Below are 21,472 nucleotides of genomic sequence, written 5' to 3' on the forward strand. Positions count from 1 at the left end.
TGAAACATTTCAGCTCTCACTGATCAACAGCTTCAACCAATTGCCCATGATCTAGCCTTCCTACATCGATTCTCCACCAGCCCTACCTCTTTACCTCCTGGAGTCCTACTTATCACTATTAACACCACCTCCCTATATGCAAACATTCCTCATGCCCATGTGCTTACTGCTATTGAACACTGCCTTTCCCAAAGTGCTACTGACTCCAAACTCATTACCTCATTCCTCCTACACCCTGCTAAATTTATACTAACTCACAACCACTTCTCCTTTGAAGAGAAGGTATACAAATGAATCTGCAGCACAACCATGGACACTCACATGGCACCCTCCTATGCTCATCTGTTAATAGGATATTTAGAGGTGATCTTCCTAGCCTCTCAAAATGCCAAACCCCTAGTCTGGTTCAGGTTCACTGATGATATCTTCGTGATCTGGACTCAGGCCTGAGACATACTGTCTTTGTTCCTTCACACCCTCCAACATCTCTCCCATCCCCTTCACCTGGTCCTCCTCAACTCAGTATGCTACCTTCATAGATACTGACCTCTTCCTCTCTGATTGCTCTTTCCACACCTCTGTCTATATTAAACCCACCAACAGAACCTGCATTTTGACAGCTGTCATCTCTTCCACGCCAAAAAATTCCTCCCACAGAGCCTGGCCACTCATGTCCAGCACATCTGCAATGACAAAAACTCCCCCTTGCCCAGCATGCTGAGGGTCTCCCCTGAAGGTCTTCACAGACAGGCACTACCCCCCACCCCACCCTCACCCCCTTCCCACCCTCCCTAAGACCTACTCCACAGACAGATCTCTTGAGTCATTTCCCTCTCATACCCCCAATCCTCCCACCATTGAACCACATCCTTCATCAGGGCTTTCATTATCTATCATACCCTGAAATGAGGGACATGCTACCCAAGAACCTTCCCACCCCTCCTAAAGCAGTGTTCCACTGCCCACCGAATCTCCGTAACATCCTAGTCCACGCCTACACCTGCCCCAATCACAATCCCTTGCCACAGAGATCATATCCCTATGGAAGACCCAGGTGCAAGACTTGCCCAATCCATCCATTCATCCATCCATCCAGCAATTTCTATTTCAGTCTTGTCACAGGCTTATCCTACTCCATCTATCCCAGCAGTGGCCAGGCCACCAGTGAAAGCAGAAATTTCACATACCAGCTCTGCTGCAATCATTGCACAGCTGTTTGTATTGGCATGACTACCAACCAGCTGTCCACCAGGATAAACTGCCACTGCCAAACTGTGTCCAAGAGCAAAGTATACCACTCTGTAGCTAAACATACAGCCGAACATAACATGCTTCACTTCAATCCCTATTCTCGTCTCCCATCTTCTTTGTGTGCCGCTCTCTGCCAACGCACCTGCCCATCTTTCTCCTTCCCCACTCACCATCTTTTTCACCGACCCCACAGCCTCCATATGTTGCACTTGTTGCCAAGACTGCCATTTCCATTCTAGGTGACTCTTGCATTTCAGTCCAAGATGCTGGAGACAGCAGCTTGTGTGAATGAATGCATGTTTGGTTCCTTTTCTGATGAATGCTGTTGCTGCAAGGTAATGTGTAAGTATCTTTTAGTGTACCTGTCTGCAATTTAATGTGCCATCTTTACAGTAAGCAGCAATCTATCTTTCCTTTGTATGTTTGATATTCCAACCTGGAATTTCCATTATTCTCACTTTCTCCACTGTTGTTTACCTCAGACTGCCTCTCTTGACCTTCCTCATCACAGCAAGAAGGTGTGACGAAGACCTCTAATTCACTTCTCAGTTTCAGTTAAGTAACCACAGAAGATGTCTAGACCTCTAGAGTTGTAGTGCAAAAGAACTATCAGATTCACATAATCACTTAGGTTTCTTCCACACATGTGACAATGTGTGTCCACAAAATGGAACAAGGCTATTTTTAATATCTGAAAAATAATGGGATCTCTTTCAAGTCAAATGAATGGATCAATGGGCAGTGAAAGCAGAAATTTCACATATCAGCTCTGCTGCAATCATTGCACAACTGTTTGTATTGGCATGACTACCAACCAGCTGTCCACCGGGATAAACTGCCACTGCCAAACTGTGGCCAAGAGCAAAGTAGATACTGTATTGTATGGTGTCCCCAGGAGCAGATCTAGGCTCAGATCACAATGTAGTAGTGATGAAGAGTAGGCCGAAGTAAGGAATAGCTCAGTAGGCAGTTTGTAGTGATTTGAGACTTTTGGTGTAAATTCTAGAACCACTCGGAATTCTACCGTCTCGAACACACAACATTTTAGATGTTAGTGTGGGGTGATAGAATCCTACCTACTGCGCGTCACATGTTTGTGTGTGCAGGTTTGAAATTCAGCTGCGAGAAGAATGTAGGCGCGGTGGTCAAACGGCACTGACTAGTACCTGTCGGGTGATCCATGGAAGTTTTAGAGGAAGTGTGTATGAGAGGACCATGGAGTATTTATGTGACTCTGTGATAATAGTGTCAGTGGCTATTGTTAGTGAAAAAAGAACAATGGAGAAAGAACTCTTTTAAAAAAAACTCTTATTCCAGCCTTGCTAGTGGCAAGACATATTTTATGAATCCTGTGATAGATTCATGGTTATTAAATCAACTCCGTTGAAAACGTAACTTAATTGTTTCTAATGTGAGACGACACGGGTGACTTGCAAGAAGTCGAATGTTTATGTGAGAAGTGTGAATTTTGTTCTGTATGAAGTTCTAATATATCGTTAGTTGATGAAAAGTAACCTTCGAGTATCTACTTATTTCACAAGTAGAGGGAGTACTTTAAATATTCCTGTACCTAGCATCACTCTTCGGAGAAGAAGTTTAAAGAGATTCCAGCAGCCAACTAACCAGCGAAGAAGATCGGCTGCGCACTTCCAAGTAAGTCAACTCGTATAAAGGAGGTGGGAAGGTAGCATACATACACTTCACACATTCTTCTGTCGTCAAAACCGTTAGAAGTTCAGTTGAAGAGGAACGGATATCTCTAAATGGGCAACCATGGAAGTTGGAAAGAATAACATAGGAACAAGGGAGGTAACTGAAAAAACCATGGGTAACAGAAGAAATACTTCAGTTGATCGATCAAAGAAGAAAGTACAAAAATGTTCAGGGACTTTGAGGAATACAGAAACACAAGCTGCTGAAGAATGAAATAAATAAAAAGTGCAGGGAAGCTAAGACGAAATGGCTGCATGAAAAATATGAAGAAATACAAAAAGAAAGTCAAAACAACCTTCGGTGACATTAAAAGCAAGGTGACATTAAAAGCAAGGATGGTAACATTAAGAGAGCAATGGAAATTCCACTGTTAAATTCAGAGGAGAAAGTGTATAGCTGGAAAGAGTACATTGAAGGCCTCTATGAGGAGGAGGATTTGTCCGACGTGTGAGAAGAAGAAATAGAAATCGATTTAGAAGAGATGGGGGATCCAGTATTAGAATCAGAATTTAAGGCAGCTCTGGAGGATTTAAGATCAAATAAGCAAATTATTCAAGTTTATGTGTAGACTGTATGAGTCTTGTGATATATCATCTAACTTTCAGAAAAATACCATCCACATGATCCCGAGGACAGCAAGAGCTGACAAGTGCAAGAATTATCGCATAATGAGCTCAACAGCTCATGCATCCAAGTTAATATAGAGAAGAAAATTGAGGAAGAAAATCATGAAAAAAGCTGCGAGCTGTTCAAAATTCTGAGAAAAATAAGAGGAAGTTGTAGGGAGAGAAGGGCAAAATACAACATGTACAAGAGCCGAGAGGTGATAATAAGAATGGATGACCAAGAATGAAGAGCTTGGATTAAAAAGGGTGTAAGGCAGGGACGTAGTCTTTTGCCCCCAAGGTTCAATCAGTACACTGAAGAAGCAATGATGGAAGTAAAAGAAAAGTGCAGGAGTGAAATTAAAATTCAATGCAAAAGTACGTCAATGACATCCTGGGTGAATGTGAAGAAGAATTACATGATCTGCTGAATGGAATAAACAGTCTAATGAATACAGAATATGGACTTGACAGTAAATTGAAGGAAGTTGAAGGTAAAGAAAGGTAGCAGAAACGAGAACAGTGAGAAACTTAAGATGAGGATTGATGGTCACGAAGTAGATGAAGTTGAGGAATTCTACTACCTAGGCAGCAAACTAACCAATGACGGACGGAGCAAGGAGAACATCTTGCCATTCCTGGCTAAGATAAGTCTATTAGTATTAAACATTTGCCTTAATTTGAAGAAGAAATTTCTGAGAATGTATGTTTGCAGCACAGCACTGTATAGCAGGGTGAAACATGGACTGTGGGAAAACTAGAACAGAAGACAATCAAAGCATTTGAAATGCGGTGTTACAGATGAACGTTGAAAATTAGGTGGACTTTTAAGATACGAAATGAGGAGATTCTGCCCAGAATCAGAGAGGAAAGGAATATATGGAGAACACGGAGATCAGGGAATGACTTCCGTGATACTAGAGGGAGCCACATATCAAACCAGTCGGAAGACTGGTGGTGGTGGTGGTGGTGGTGGTTAGGTCCAGTATTGACATATGGCTCAGAATCATGGGCATTGATATAGCAGTGTGTAAACTTATAGGGTGTTTTGAACAGAAGGTGCTACACAAAATGTATGGGGCGACTAGTGAAGGTGGGCTATGTCGTACACAATGTAGATGTGAACTTTGTGGATTCTGTAGACCTCTTGAAGTCACAAATTTCATCAAAATAAACCGCTCGAAATGAGTCAGACATATTTTTTGTAAGGAACAAATAACCCAACAAAAATAGTGGTGCTACAAAACCCAGTGGGATGAAGAAGCAGGGGAAGATCAAGACTTTGATGACATACAACGAGCTCTAAAATCTACCGTATTTACTCGAATCTAAGCCGGACTCGAATCTAAGCCGCACATGAAAAATGAGATTCGAAATCAAGGAAAAAAATTTTTCCCGAATCTAAGCCGCACCTGAAATTTGAGACTCGAAATTCAAGGGGAGAGAAAAGTTTTAGGCCGCACCTCCAAATCGAAACAAAATTGGTCCATTGTAATAGGAGACACAATTCAGGTCGAATGAATGACGATACAGCTACAGTAGTTTGGTTCGAGCCGTAAGCTTAGCAGTTAAGCTTTACCAGGTGGCCATTACTATGCGTCAGGCGCTCCGTCCATATTTATACGGGTACCCTTCCTTTTTCTCGTGCTTCGTCTGGTTTGAATTGATTGCTTATTTTTCTTTGATCTGATAAGTGCCGTTCTTTTTGTTATAGGTGTTAACGTCACTCTAAGCTGAAAATGCATTATTGTACTGTGTCATGCATTATTTGTCTCATACTGTAATGAGTGTTTATGGCCTGTCACCGCTCGCGGCATGGCTTGCTTTTGTGCGCGCTACCGCCACTTGAGAGAGAGAGAGAGAGAGAGAGAGAGAGAGAGAGAGAGAGAGAGAGAGAGAGAGAGAGAGAATCGTATAATTAGCGAAACAATGGCAAGAGACTGCTATTTGTTGTTACTTACACTGCTGCTTTCTTTGGTAATGATCAACAAGAGCTAAATAATAGACTGCGTATGATAGAAGATGTTCTGAACAAGAGTTTAGCGAAAATTTTTCTCCGTTTGAAAATCTTTGCAGACGCCTCTTTAGTACATTACATTCTGCACAGAAATTAGAGTCATCTTAGCTTTAAAAATCTAGTCAATTGCCGTGCTTCATTTCTGACTGTATCACTATTGGGCATAAGAATAATACGGATATAAACATGACATGATATGATATGTATATTCTTCCGCGTTTGTTGCTGTCTCACTCTAGTTTCGTAGTTTATTAGGCAAACAGGATTTAAATGAGATAGCAGCAAATACGAAATAATAAATGGCAAAATGTTTATATTCGTATTATTCTCACCGGTAGGAAAAAATTCAGAACGTAGTTTTGGCCATTTTGACAAACATCCCGAACAGTCTTGCCCAGTGATGTCCATACCAGTAAGTAGTATAGAGATCACTGGTCTTGCCAGTCGGATTTTCGTAGCACATTGAAATGTTGCTACATTCGAAGATAAACAATACGGAATTTGTATTTACTTCGTTGTATAATGTATGAAAATGCAGTGGCCGAAACTCGGGGCGGAGAAAAAAGCTTGTCTTCCACCTTTTTCTTTTCTTTTTTTTTTTAATTCATTTACTGACGCAGAGGTTTAGGCGCCAGTATTTATCATTGTGCCTGCAAAACATGCCTGTGTAGCGTTACATATATTCGACGGCAGAAGTTAGTTGTGGCGGCACCTACCAACATTTTTCAGAACTTCCGATTGCTTTGCATTCGATTCTAAGCCGCAGGCAGCTTTTTGGATTACAAAAACCGGAAAAAAAGTGCGGCTTAGATTCGAGTTATTACGGTACTGGTGGCTGAGTATGGAGAGACAAAACACTGGACAGGGACAAACAGAATTATGTCACAGAGCAGGTCAACATCCAAGATGACCTGTACAGAGAGGAAGAAGAAGAAGAAGAAGAAATACAATTCATTTCAAAATCTTTCGATAACAAATCATCACGTGGGAATTATCAATGCTATAATTAAGAAAGTAGTTAGGAGAAGAGTCTGACAATGTAACAGATCTTATATACTTGATATAGTATTTATGAAATCTACAACGTCACATGTTAAAGGCAGTTCCAAGAGGAACAGCAACGAAGCTGAGGCAATGACCAGCTGATACATCTATCCATTATTCTCTTGACACAGAGTATTTTTCCACCTCCTAGTCACTACTTTTATTTTTTGAAAACTTTTTCATAAAGGTATTTATTATATGTAGAAATTTGAATATTACCTCATCTTGAAGGGCTGCAAAATCTTCAAGTAGATGGGCTAATTTATCCCTCTGTCTGGCTCTGTTATGGCCACACAGTTGAATTAAATTTCCAAATGGCCTCACACAGTGACCAAGGAATGATTCCACAAATTCTTTTGCCTGAAATTCAAAGCAAACATTGCATCATTCTGCTATAAATCTGACAATGGCAAATGATATGATATTCCTGTATCGCCATGCTAATTAACACAGGAAAATAAAGAGCTTCCTTAAAATTCTTTAGTCCCGTCAAAGTTTCAGAGTTGATAAAGTACATATATCAGACTTACATGAAGACAATTATTATCAAAAACATAATGAAAAAATCATATGATTTATAGAAGTTTTGTTTTGATAGTTACATAGGAGACTGTATGAGGTTGAAATTTTGTAGCTAAAATTCTGTACTACATCTCACACAATACGTACTTAATGTAAAATTTGTTTTAAACCTACTATTCGTGAGAGGATAGAGGTATCTGAGTGTAAACAAGGAATCAGACAAGACAAATACAACAATCGAAAATCCACGATGCATTGTAACAATATTATGGAAAGGATAGTTGTTACTCACCATACAGCGGAGATGCTGAGTCGTCAACAAAGTCTTCACTGGAGATACAACACACACACACACACACACACACACACACACACACACACACACACACCAGTCACATGCACATGACCACAGTCTCTCAGTCTCTGGCTGCTGAGGCCACACTGTGAGCAGCAGTGCATGATGGGAGTGGTGGGGGTAAGGAAGAAGCTGGGGTAGGAAGGGGGAGGGATAGCACGGTAGGGTTGGGGGGATGATAAAGTGCTGCTTGCAAGAGCATACAGGGACAGCTAGACACATAGTCGGACAGCTAGGTGCAGTTGGGAGGCTAGACGGAAGGTGGGGGAGGGTTAGTGGAAAAGGAGGGAGGTAAAAAGACTATGCATGCACTGGTAGAATAGAGGACTGTGTAGTGCTGGAATGGGAAGAGGAAGGAGCTAGAGGGTAACGACAAAGACTAACAGAGGTTGAGGCCAGGAGGGTTATGGGAACGTATGATATATTGCAGGGGGAGTTCTCACCTGTGCAATTCAGAAAAGCTTGTGTTGGTGGGAAGGATCCAGATGGCACGGGCTGTGAAGTAGTCACTGAAATGAAGAACACTGTTTTGGGTGGCGTGCTCAGCAATGGGGTGGTCCAGCTGTTTCTTGACCACCGTTTGTTGGTGGCCATTTATGCAGACAGACAACTGGTTGGTTGTCAAGGCCACATAAAATACATTACTGCCGCTTAGCATTTAGATCACATGACTGGTTTCAAAGGTAGCCCTGCACCCGACTGTACTAGGTGGTGGTGGGAAGATATATGGGACAGGTCTTGCATCTTTGTCTGTTACAGGAGTATGAGCTATAAGACAAGGGGTTGAGAACAGGAATTGTGTAGGGATGGACGAGGATATTGTGCAGGTTTGGTAGATGGTGGAATAGCACTGTGGGAGGGATGGGAAGGATATGGCTAAGGACACTCCTTATTTGAGGGCACAATGAGAGGTAATCAAACCCCAGTGGAGAATGTGATTCAGTTGCTTCTTTTCTTGTATGTGTTTAGGGCACTCAACTACTAAGGTCATTAGCGCCCAGTCACAAACGTTAGTGCACTAATAGCATAGAAAAACGCAAGGGGGCAACACCAGAAAATATGTACAAAGACACAGATAAACAAAATAAAAGAGTTAGATCTCTTTGGACAAGTCCGTCAATGTAATAAAACTAAGGACACGAGCAACTGCTCGAGCATCATCAGCTAAAAGTTCCTGTAAGGTAGACGGCAGACACAGGACAACATGAGTGAAGAAAATGGGGGACAGGACTATAAAACATGGCGCACTGTCAATGGATGACCACAGGGGCACTGCGGGGCAGGGTCACCAGACAACAGGTAGTGGTGGCTAAATCGGCAATGCCCAATCCACAACCTGGCCAAAACGACCTCCTCTCGCCAGGAAGGGCGTGAGGAGGTCGTCCAATCCGTCAGGATCGGTTTGATGGCCCTAAGCTTATTTTCATGGAGAGAGGACCAAGCCTCATGTCACAATGATGAAACGCGCCGACAAAGAACCCCACTAACATCAGTTGATGGAACACAAAAGGAAGCTGTCCGAGGCAGGAGGACAGCAGCCTTCGCCACAGCATCAGCAGCTTCGTTCCCAGGCACACCAACGTGGGCAGGAATCCACAAAAAAAAGGACACGAGCACCAGTATCAGCTAGTGACTGAAGGGACTGGTGAATTCGTTGCACGAGAGGGTGGTCCGAATATGGGTCACGGAGACTCTGAATGGCACTGAAAGAATCAGAGCAGATGGCATAGGGAGAATGACGATGGCAGCGGATATACTGAACAGCCTGATAGAGAGCAAAAAGCTCAGCTGTAAAGCTTAAACACTGGTCAAGGAGCCGATATTGAAAGGTATCATCCCCAACAACAAAGGCAGATCCGACAGCAGCAGTAGTCTTGGAGCCATCAGTGTAAATAAAGACATTATTAGCAAGCCTCGAACAAAGTTCGAAAAACCTTGAGCGGTATATCGAATCTGTGGTCATCTCCTTTGGGAGCAAGCTGAGTTCAAGGTGAACGCGAACCTGAGCCTGGAGCCAAGGTGGCGTCGGGCTCTCACCCACTCGAAAAGTCGTAGGGAGGGTAAAATCAAGTTGCTGAAGCAGGCGATAAAAGCGAACTCCAGGAGGTAACAGGGCAGAGACATACAGCCCATATCGGTGATCGAGAGAGTCGTCAAAGAAGGAGAAATATGACGAGTGGTCGGGCACCGACATCAGTCGGCAGGCGTACCGACAAAACAACATATCGCGTCGGTAGTTTAGCGGTAATGCGGCAGCTTCGGCATACAGACTCTCAACAGGGCTGATGTAGAATGCTCCAGTCGCCAGACGTAACCCCTGATGGTGGACAGAGTTTAGACGGCGTAAGATGGACCGCCGGGTAGAAGAGTAGACAAAGTTCCCATAATCCAGCTTTGATCAGACAATGGACCGATATAAGTGAAGCAGGAGCATTCGATCCGCTCCACATGATGTACCACTGAGAACACTGAGGACATTTAGGGAACGGGTACAACGAGCAGCCAAGTAAGACACATGTGGAGACCAGCAAAGTTTCCTGTAAAATGTAAGACCTAAAAATTTTGTTGTCTCCACGAATGGGAGAGCAACGGGACCGAGATGTAAGGACGGTGGAAGAAACTATTTGTAATGCCAAAAGTTCATACAGACCGTTTTCTCACCAGAGAAACGGAAACAGTTAGCAACACTCCAGGAATATAGGCGTTCTAGACAACACTGAAGACAGCGCTCCAGGAGACTTATTCTCTGAGCACTGCAATAGTACCTAAAGTCGTCCACCAAAAGGGAGCCTGAAACCTCAGCTGGAAGGGAATCCATTATTGGATTGATAGCTATGGCAAAAAGGGCCACACTCAAAACGGAGCCCTGGGGCACCCCATTCTCCTGGCGAAAGGCATCTGACAAAACAGAACCCACACATACCCTGAACATTCAGTCCATTAAAAATGCATTAATAAAAAGAAGGAGGCGACCGCGAAGGCCCCAAGTGTGCATGGTGCGGAGAATACCCGCCCTCCAACAGATATCGTAAGCCTTCTCCAAATTGAAGAACACAGCCGCCGTCTGGTGCTTACGCAAAATGTTGTTCATAGTGAAGGTCGACAAGGTAACTAGGTGGTCAACAGCAGAGCGGCGCCTACGAAAGCCACATTGGACACTGGTAAGGAGGCGTCGAGATTCAAGGAGCCAAACCAATCGAGAATTTACCATGCGCTCCATCACCTTGCAGACGCAGCTGGTAAGGGAGATGGGGCGATAACTGGAAGGAAGGTGTTTGTCCTTTCCTGGTTTGGGTATGGGAAAAACAACTGCTTCACGCCAGTGTGTGGCAACATGACCTTTAGTCCAGATGTGATTATAGGTGCGAAGAAGAAAGCCTTTACCTGTAGGAGAAAGGTTCTTCAGCATCTGAATATGGATACCATTGGGCCCCGGAGCAGAGGATCGGGACCGGGCGAGTGCACTTTTTGAGTTCCTGCACGGTGTAGGTGGCATTGTAACTTTCACGATTCAAAGACTGGAAAGAAGGTGGCCGTGCCTCCTCTGCTTGTTTTCGGGGGAGGAAGGTAATGGGCAGAGCTCGAAACCTCCATGAAAAAGCAGCTGAAGGCAGTTGAGACATCCTCAAGATCCACAAGGACTTCATTCGCTACAGTCAGGCCAAAAATCGGGGAGTGGACCTTGGTGCCAGATAGGCCACCCCAGACAATCGAAGGAGGAGTAAAACTATTGAATGAGCTGGTGAAAGCCACCCAGCAAGCCTTTTTGCTTTCTTTGATAACACAGCAACATTGTGCACAGAGTTGTTTGTAACTGATACAGTTCGCCATCGTAGGGTGGCGTTGGAAGGTGCGTAAAGCACATCACCGAGCATGAATAGCGCCGCTGCATACTGTAGTCCACCAGGGGACTGGGACTCAATGAGGAGAAAAGGAAGTATGAGGGATGGAATATTCAGCAGCAGTGAAGTGGAGGTCGACATCGAGGAATGTGGCTCGTTAGGCTGAATTTGATCAGGTGCAGCGAATGGAGGAGAAGGTGTTCACGTTCTGGAGGAATGTTGATGGGGTGTCTTCATCCTTTATCCAAATAATGAATATGTCACCAATCAATCTGAACCAGTGAAGAGATGGAGATTCTAGGTGTTTAGGAACTATTCCCCTAGATGGCTCATGAAAAGGTCAGGGAGAGATTCTGGGATGGGCCTAAGGATTTGAGGAGAGACTGGAGATCCTGCTGGAATTTTTGGAATGGGGGTCACTCTGGCAGGGTTTGTAGGTGGCTGAATCAGTCAGCTGGTGGAGTCTTTCCACCAGGTAACCTTTGCAGTTCATAACAGCAGTGGTGGAGCCTTAGTCAGCAGGTAGGATTATAAGTCCATGATCAGTTTTTAAATGGTGGATTGTGGTTTTCCATGGATGTGAGGTTAGTTTGCATGTTAGGCATTTGGGGATTGACAATGAGACAAGGTTTTTGGTTAAGAAATTCTGAAAAGTTAGCAGGGGGTGGTAATTAGTGGAGCAGTGGGGGTGAATCACAGTTTGATGGCAGAGTGAACTGAGTCAGGCAAGGTTTAACATTTGTCTTTGGTTGAGTCCGATTGCCAGGGATGGTGGCGAAAAAGTGTTTCCACTGCAGGGATCAGCAGAAGGAGAGAAGGTCTTTAACAAGTCCTGCATGACTGAATTTGGGAGTGGGGGAAAAGGTGAGGCCTTTGAAAAGGACTGATACTTCTGTAGGCCTAAGGCTATTGGAGGAAAGGTTCATGACCGTGTTTTATGTCTGTTTAGGTTCTGAATTCTATATGGTGATGGCAGGGAATTTTTGAGGGTGAGGTAAATGTAGCAGGTCTGTGAGGTAGGGTTTGTCAGCTATCAGGGGAAGTGGGGAAGGTTTGACGGTGGTTGTAGAGGTGGTGAACAGTGGTTGCTCAAGGCGGGAGTAGGACGTGAACAGGGTGGAGTGTTTTTGAGGTGGCGTTGTGCATGTTGCTCTAGTTCCTGGAGAGCAAGAGTTTTAGTGTGTGTTATGGGATCCAGGAATTTGGGATTGCATAGCAGGAGAATTTTACAGATGGAGTGAAGGTATTGGAAGGAGGTTTGGGTCAGACTGATAATGGTTTTGAAGGATTATATTGGCGAGCGTTAAGGATTGGAGGAATCTGAACAGATGGATGTCATTGCTGAAGGAAGGGTGGCAGCCAGAGATGGGAAATTTGATGGTACAGTCATTGAGGGGGGGGGGGGGGGGGATTCTATGAGTCAAGCAACAATGAGGGGAAAAACACACAAAAATAGTTAAATAACGCAGAATTATGTCTGAAAAAATTTGCAAAAATACACCAAAAATGTGGGAAAAACACAAAAAGAATGAAATAAGGGGAAACATGATGAAATCTGAGGGAGTAGGCCGACAGCGAATGGCAAAACCCAACTGGATGTGGCGTGAAGGCACAATGAGATCAAAGAAAAATGAATAAAAAGATTGTAATGTGAGTTACAGGTCTGTTGGTGGTTTAAGTGTGAAGAAGGGGATGACAGATGTTACTAGATTAGGTGAAGTTAGTAGGTGCGAACTGTAACAGAGAGGGGATGGGGGACGGTTGGTATGATGCAAGTTCGTGTTGCACAGGAAGGTATGGGAAATAACATGCAAAAATACTTGAGAGTGACGCAGGAAGAGTAATCAATTTGGTGGTATTGGACTAAGATATCAGCAGAAGTAATGTGGGACACGAGATGCTGCACCAACAATCAGCGCAGTCTCGTACTTGTCTGTTGTGCGCAGCACAGACTGTTGATACAGAGTGACTTGTAAGTGAAGCATGCACTGCATTTCGTAAGTTGACATGAGAGACACAGGAAAGAGAAAGGAGGATGGACACTGATTATATTAATGCAGTAGAAAACAGTAACACAAGAAAACAGCACTGGGTTATGGGATGAAAAAAAGTTGTCAGCAAAATTGAACAATGGAAAATCCAGGATGGAATGTAACAATATTATGAAAAGGATAGTTGCTACTCACCACACAGTGGAGATGCTCAGTCACAGATAGGCATCATTACCCACCCCTACCCTACTATCCTTCCCCTCCCCTGCCCCAGCCTCCTCCTTACCCCCACCACCCGGCTGTGTCTCCAACCATGCACTGCTGCTCTCAATGTGGCTTCAGCAGCCAGAGACTGCAGTCTCTCTCTCTCTCTCTCTCTCTCTCTCTCTATCTCTCTCTCTCTCTGTGTGTGTGTGTGTGTGTGTGTGTGTGTTTCTGTCTCCAATGAATGCCTTGTTGGCTGAAAGCTAATTTTCTGAGTGTCTTTTTGTTGTGCCTATCTGCAACTCAACATCTTCGGCATATGGTGAGTAGTAACTATCCTTTTCATAATATTTTTATAAGACAAATACAGTTACTTTTCCTTGGAAATCACAATTTTTATCATCCATTCATACATATCACATAAAACCAAAACAGTAACATAAAATTTGAATCAATAATGTAATGATAGTGAGAAGACGCACTTATTAGCAAGGCACTTGCTGTGTTGAACATTTTGTGTGAAGTTAAAACTGTTTGCTTGACTGTGGTTCAAAAGAGGATTCCAATTTGCAGTATCCAAGCACACCTTATGGATCACACTTTTGAGAAGTATGGAGAGGAACTAGTGGCTACATGCAGCTCTGAGTAGATCTGCAACGCATGTTTCAAAAGGCAGTTGGTAGCACACTGATTTTAAAAGCAGGACTTGAGATTTTTGTTTCTGTTTGGTGCTAAGTTTCTTCACAAAATGCTGGTAGTTCTAGACACTGTGAACTAGAACTTCACTCTAAAACTGGTAAAATTAGAATGTTAAGAACAACTGCATTAGACTAAATAATATATCTACCTTTTATTGTGAAATTTTTCTCACATGATATACTCAATGATATACTCATCACATATTTCATCTACTGACTCTTAAACATTTTTGACAGTTATCTGAGAGAGATAAAATTAGCAAATGAAGCAGAGTGTTTGTTCAAGCAATGAAACCCTGGTATCTTTTGACAGTTAGCAAACTGGTTCTTTTGTGTATTCATGGTCTGAAACAGTTTAAGATTTTTGCACTGCTCAAACACTATTTCATTCTCATGCCATGAGATGTACAATAAATAATCTGAGTGCATCATATATTCTTCATTAGTAGTGGAAGTTACTAAGTCGATAGACTGATACAGCAAATGTCATTTCTACACATGTAATTATTCAATGTCTTTTAATGGAGTCTACTGTTGCACCTATCTCACAACCATTGCAGATCTTGTACTTTATTGAACATCTTCAAAACCATCGTACTCACTGAGCAAGGTGTTAGTTTCATTTGTTATGCACAGTGTCCTATAGAGTTCAGATATTTGTTAAATATGAAACTAGAAAATGGGGATTTTATTTGTATAGTTAAACAATGGCTTATAGCAAGTGCCAATGTACCACTGCCAAAAATGACTGAAAAATTTTTAAAAGTTTAATGATAATTTTCTCATTTTAAGGAAAGTAACTTCTTCCACATAAAGCTCATTTTTTTCCTCGCTTGAATACCTCAAATAATGCAGTTCTTATACACTAATATTCTAAAAAAATGAATGCTGTAATTAGTCTAATTTTGTCTTTGTGGCCCCTATGATAGTGATATACAGGGGGGTGCAGCATATGCCTTGATTCATCACTTACTGCTGGTTCTTGAAACTTTGTATGTAAGTTTTCATAGGATATTTTGCTTCCATCTTCAAGTGAGTGCCAGTTCAGTGTCTCCCCCCCCCCCCCCCCCCACTCCCACCGCACCAGCATCTCTGTGATCCTCTCCCTACAGTCAGACAAACTTGTGACTATTCAGGCTGCCCTACTTCATATGCATTCAATAAGCTGACTGCATTTCCCCAGCATTTTATAAATGAAACAAAATATGCCATTTGCTTTACCTAAGGCTGAGTGATCATTCTATTTCATATTCCTCTCAATTGTTACAGCCATGTATTTTTACAAGTTGACCGATTCCGACTGGGACTCAGTGATATCCAAGGTACAATTTTTTTTTATGCACAGTTTTACATTTCTGAACATTTAATGCAAGTTGCCAGTCCTTGCACCACTTTGAAATCTTATCAAAATATGAATGAATATCCGGGCAGCTTTAACAACTGCATTACCTGTGAAAAGCATGAGCTTACTTTTAATATTGCCTGCAAGGGCATTAATACACAACATGAATAGAAAATGTCCCAACATATTTTTCTGTGGCATGCCAAAAATTGCTTCAGCATCAGTCTGCTGATGAGTCTCCAAAAAAATGAGCTGTGTGCCTCCTAATACGAAATCATCAGTCCACTAACAAATTTCACTTCATACCCCACACAACCATACTTTCAACACTAAGTGTAAGTGGGGTATTGAGCTGAAATAATGCACCTTCCTGACTGCCTTGATCCACAACTTTCAGGATGCCATGTGAGAAAAGTACAAGCTGTCTTTCACATAATGAATTTTTCAGAATCTCTGCTGGTTGGTGTGGAGGAAGATATTCTGTTTGAGATACCTCATTACATTAGATCTCAGAATATATTCTAAGATTCTACAACAAGTAGATGTCAAGGATACCAGAGAGTAGTTTTATGGATATGTGTGTATCCTCACACAGTGAGCTACCCAGCCTCTGATGTGTAGTACAAATTTGACTCATTTATGGGGATTCTGCAGTTCTCGACATGAAGCAAATCTAGAAATTGGCAACCTCGATTTTCACAGAAGCTTTGAAGTATATGGTTCAAGACTTCCACCCAACTCAGAACCTGGGGGGCCATGGTTAGTTCTAATTACAATGCTGCAGATTGTGAGATTCATTGTAATTTTGTGAGCAACTCTAGAGTACCTGGTGGGTGAGATCCAACTATGACCTCAGGGCCTATATGACATGCATTGTTTGTGCCCGTGTGCATCATAATCCACGGTTAGCTGCATCCTGTTTGCCCAGTGGCCCAAAATCACCTCTTCAATTTGAATTGTGTGTCCAGGTATACACACAGAATGCAGCTGCTGTTCCTTCCCACCCCTTCCCACCATTTCTCTAAGGGGAAATTATACTGAGGTGGCAGAAGCCATGGGATACCACCTAATATTGTGTCAGACCACCTTTTTCCAAGTGTAGTGCAGCAACTCGATGTGGCATGGACTCAACGAGTCGTTGGAAGTCCACTGCAGAAATACTGAGCCATGCTGCCTCTGTAGCTATCCATAATTACGAAAGTGTTTCTGGTGCAGAATTTAGTGCACAAACTGATCTCTCATTTAAGACCCATAGATATTCAATGGGATTCATGTTGAGTGATCTGGGTGGCCAAATCATGCACTCAAATTGTCCAGAATGTTCTTCAAACCAATTGTGAACAGTTGTGACCCAGTGACATGATGCAGTCTCATCCATAAAAATTCCATCCACAAATGACTGCAAATGGTCTCCAAGTAGCTGAACATAACCATTTCCAATCAATGATTGGTCCAGTTGAGCCAGAGTACCCACTCCATTCCATTTAAACACAGCCCACACCAATATAGAGCCAGCTTGCACAGTGCCTTCCTCACAACTTCAGTTGTGGCTTTGTGGGGTCTGCACCACACTCAAACCCTACCATCCACTCTCACCAACTGCATTTGACGTTCATTTGACCAGACCATGGCTTTTTTCAATCATCTAGGGTCCAGCAATACGGTCACAAGGCCAGGAGAGGTGCTGTACGCAATGTCGTGCTGTTAGCAAAGACACTCACATAGGTCCTCCACTTCTTGGTCCTCCACTTCTGTAGCCTGATTTCTGCAGATATTTCACACAAGGTTGCTTGTATGTTAGTACTGGCAACTCTACCCAAACGCCGCTGCTCACGGTCATTAAGTGAAGGCCGCTGGCCACTGCATTGTCTGTGGTGAGAGGTAATGCTTGAAATTCAGTATTATTGGCACACTCTTGATGCTGGGGACATCAGGATATTGAATTCCCTAATCATTTCCAAAATGGAATGCCCCAGGCATCTAGCTCCATCTACCACTGCATGTCCAAAATCTGTTCATTCCCATCATGCGGCCAAAATCATATCACAAACCTTTTCACTTGAATCACCCAAGTACAAATGACAGCTCTTTTGTACCTCGTGCACATGATACTACCACCATCAGTTATAAGCATATTGCTATACCATGATGTTTGTCACCTCAGTGTATTAGACCTATGTCTGAAGTGTCAACTATTAACAAACCCCCCACTCTTATTGTGTATCTTCAAGTTTTTGCTGTGCAATGACTGATCCATTAGATTTTGGCCACGCAATTGGAGAAGACTTTTTCTTCACCTGACATTTCAGCTACGTATCTTTTGGCCATCTTATAAGTGAACCATCACACAAACCCTAGTACTCACTCTTGTCCTTTTAAACCCACAGTCTGCAACACCGCACGTGCGGCCAGTTACCCTTGCACATTAGCTTCCCCTCAACACGAGACTCAGCAGGTTTCCCAACAGGTGAAGTGAGTCTCACTGGCTCATTTCCAATTTCAATGGAAGACACCAGCTCAAACATAGTTACAAAGGTAAAGGACACCTATCCCTACCATTTCCATGCCACTCACAGTGCAGATCCTATACCTTCTGTAGAGCAGAGGAGAGGAGAGAACAGTACTTGAAGTATCCCTGATTTATGACTCTTAGTAGCCCTCCCAACAAACACTTTTGCAGCAGCTTCCAATCACACTGCAATTTAGCACAAAATACTTTTTTCCCAGCAATCAACTGTATGCATATCAAACACACACAGTTCGCATATAGCTAAAATCATAAACCTTATCACCTCAACAAGTCTTTAGTTGCGGGCAATGGCCACCCCACTAAAACAATTTGATTCTTTGTTGATCAAAGCTCAGTCCTCCTCATGAAACTGATTCTCACAGAAAAAAATATTACTGCCACCTATAATTCAATTTACAGTTTGATTCTCTCCTCTTACTTTTTTTTCTACACATTTTTTCATAAATGTGATCTCTAGTAACTTTCTCACCCACTGACCTGAGAAACCACACAAAATTATATTTCACAGATCTCTTGAAGATATGGAGAATTTACATGCAAATATCAACAAGGTTTTCATGCTACTCTAAGGATTTCTGGTTTGCCTGTCTTCCCTTGTTACAAACTCAAACAAACACTTCTTGCAGTTTACATGTACAGATAAAGATTTCAGAATGTGAGTAAATTATGTTATTGTCTCTTAGTCTTCCACAAATACAACTTATTTGGCAGTTCACTCCTCTGTTCTTACACCACACAAGTCATCAACAGTATCTGCACAGCTGTTACTGTTTCCATAACTAAATTTGTCATTTGCATTGTACATGGACACACACTGACAGAAAAAGAAATCACAACACTAAGAAGCCGTATGACATAACCTAAAGTTGATAACTGTTTCTACATCTGAATGATGATGTATATTCAAGTTTAATACCAGTTAGTTACTTTTGAGATTTGATGTTGGTCAAGGATGCCTTTAAAGTGAAACACACACACACACACACACACACACACACACACACACACACACACACCACTCAATGCGGTTGAACAAGATCATGCAATAGGGCTATGAGAAGTTGGATGTTCCTTCTGCAATACTGCAGAAGGACTTGGCATAATCTGGTTGTTAATGTCTTAATTCATTTTACCATATTTCCTCGATATAATTACATGCACTGGGGCATGAGGTGGTTTTTAACGGTCTCTCTTCTCACAGAGATCAATATTAATACCTTACAATGTCATACATCACTTGTCAGTTCTTCACACCTGTTCTTATACATCCACTTTCTACGTATGTAACAAAGTGTTTAAGTCCTGATACTGCTATGATATCTTGCTAACTGATAAAAGCAGGTGATTTCTGTTAATTTGTTTATGTGGTTCAAGACAGATCCTTTCTCAAATGTTCGCTCTTATCCATAACAGGAATTAACAGCTTAAACAGCACAATTTTAGGATTGCTTATTTAGTAAAGACCATTTCTCAAAAATATCACCTCAGAACAAAATTAGGGATTTATTTACCTGTTGATTGTTCAAAAGTGTAGACCTAGGCATCAAAGCAGGAGGAAATATAAAGTTTTTTGCAGCATCTCTAAGAACATCAACAAAATTTAGACTGCCAAACACCTTATTACACTGCGGTAAATACAGGAGCTGAAGAATGGATCGAGAAAGAATACAAGGGCCATGTCGACTGAAATCAATGAAGAAGTCCTGCAAAGAAAAATTTAGTACATCAGCAATGTGCTACACATAACATCTTACAAAATGGATGGGAGCTACATCTACTTATTGCTCAAAAACGTTACCATCAGTGAATACATGTCCAACCATGTCTCTTATACATGGCCTCATAATACATCGGTAAAGAATAAAAATATGTACATTAATAAATTATGAGATTTAACTTCAATGTTGAACTTCATCAGTGTCAGATATACAATGAATATGTCATCACCATGTACTCACAAACCTAAAGTTTATGTTATCTTTTCCAGTTTTGGTGATGCCTTTTTTGTGGCATTACAATCCACCAATCTTAACCTAATCAAATTATCTATTACTAATCAAAATATCGCTAATAGATAAAAAAAATCTACTCACCAAGCAGCAGCAAAACACACACACACACACACACACACACACACATGAAGGTTGTAATTAGGCAAGCTTTTGCAGCCTCACCTTAGTTCAAGTATATATTTATGTCCATGGAAACGAACTACAGTCTTTCATTACCAGCAAAGCTATTTTAATGAGTTTCAAATATTTGTGGCTTTCTTAAAAATTTATGCTGTAATCTCACAGAATCTCAAGGAAGATTTAAATTTACTTACTTACAAAATTTTGTCTTTTATCCAAAATTCATTTCCAGATAAGCTCTATACAACTTAACATACTTTATTTTCATACTACTTTGCAAACTGAACTGTGTAAAAGCTTAATTCCCTCTCTCCTTCTCCAAATCTCTCTTTTTGTTCCATCTCTCTTGGATAAATCAACCCAAAACTTAATAATTTTGCCTATCTTATTTACACAATTGTGCAGAGAAAACACGACTACAGTGTCTGTCATGATTTATTTACAGAATAAGATACAGAGCTTCTCCCATTCATGTTTGCTTACACTACCATATGATCAGGTCAAAGGCTACGTGCACACTAAGTCTCTGTGGGTAATTTCTTGTGGTGGTGTTGATAAACTCCTGCAGGAGTGTTGCTGGTTCCATAGCATTGCAGGGTGGCATGCTGAGGCCACCACATTGTACATCCACAGGATAAAACAGTGATATCTGTCAGTTTATGAAATTGCCTGTAGGCCCATGCAAAACTGCACTCGCTACCTGCAGCACATAACCACAGTTGCACCCTATTCCCTTGACATTTGGTGCAGAGTGATGCCTGTGTCTGAATGAGGGGTCGCTGTTTGTTGAGTTGCTATGTTTGGAATATGCTTTGAGGTCTATTTGGCAGTGAGCGGCTATTTGACAAAATCTTCAATACTTACGTATGACAAATGATGAAAACAGCTTTGTTTTCCCCTATTATCTTAAAGGTTTGTCTTTTGCTACATGTAGGGATATTGGTACAGTGGCTTAAAATCTTAGACAATGGGCCTCAGTGCAGAAAGCTGTATTTTGTCATGGCCAGGTCTGTGAGAACAAATGTGGTTCACCTGTTGTGTTAGGCCATATGTTAGCTTAGTAGCAGACTCCTTCAGCATAATATGCAGTTTGAGCTGTACTAGTGGGAGTATTCATACCACAATCTGTCACGTGGTACATGATGACAGCCGTATTTGAATGGCGAAGATGCTCTCTTGTCCCACAGAAGATTTGTGGCACAGTGCCGACAGTTGTGAGTTAAACG

The 21,472-nt window shown here is 42.1% G+C and overlaps 1 protein-coding gene across 2 annotated transcripts in view; it reads right to left on the reverse strand.

Annotated features, from left to right (window-relative positions):
* Positions 1-21,472, reverse strand: part of LOC126262436 (N-alpha-acetyltransferase 35, NatC auxiliary subunit) — a 135,169-nt gene that overhangs the window by 16,963 nt on the left and 96,734 nt on the right. For both annotated transcript variants that reach the window (XM_049959082.1, XM_049959083.1), the window contains 2 exons: positions 19,626-19,817; positions 6,850-6,990 (listed from right to left, as the gene is read on the reverse strand). In XM_049959082.1, the coding sequence (XP_049815039.1) occupies positions 6,850-6,990; positions 19,626-19,817 (333 nt within the window). The remainder of the gene's footprint in view (positions 1-6,849; positions 6,991-19,625; positions 19,818-21,472) is intronic.

The sequence above is a fragment of the Schistocerca nitens genome, chromosome 6, assembly GCF_023898315.1.
Source record: "Schistocerca nitens isolate TAMUIC-IGC-003100 chromosome 6, iqSchNite1.1, whole genome shotgun sequence".
In the NCBI taxonomy this organism is placed as follows: domain Eukaryota; kingdom Metazoa; phylum Arthropoda; class Insecta; order Orthoptera; family Acrididae; genus Schistocerca; species Schistocerca nitens.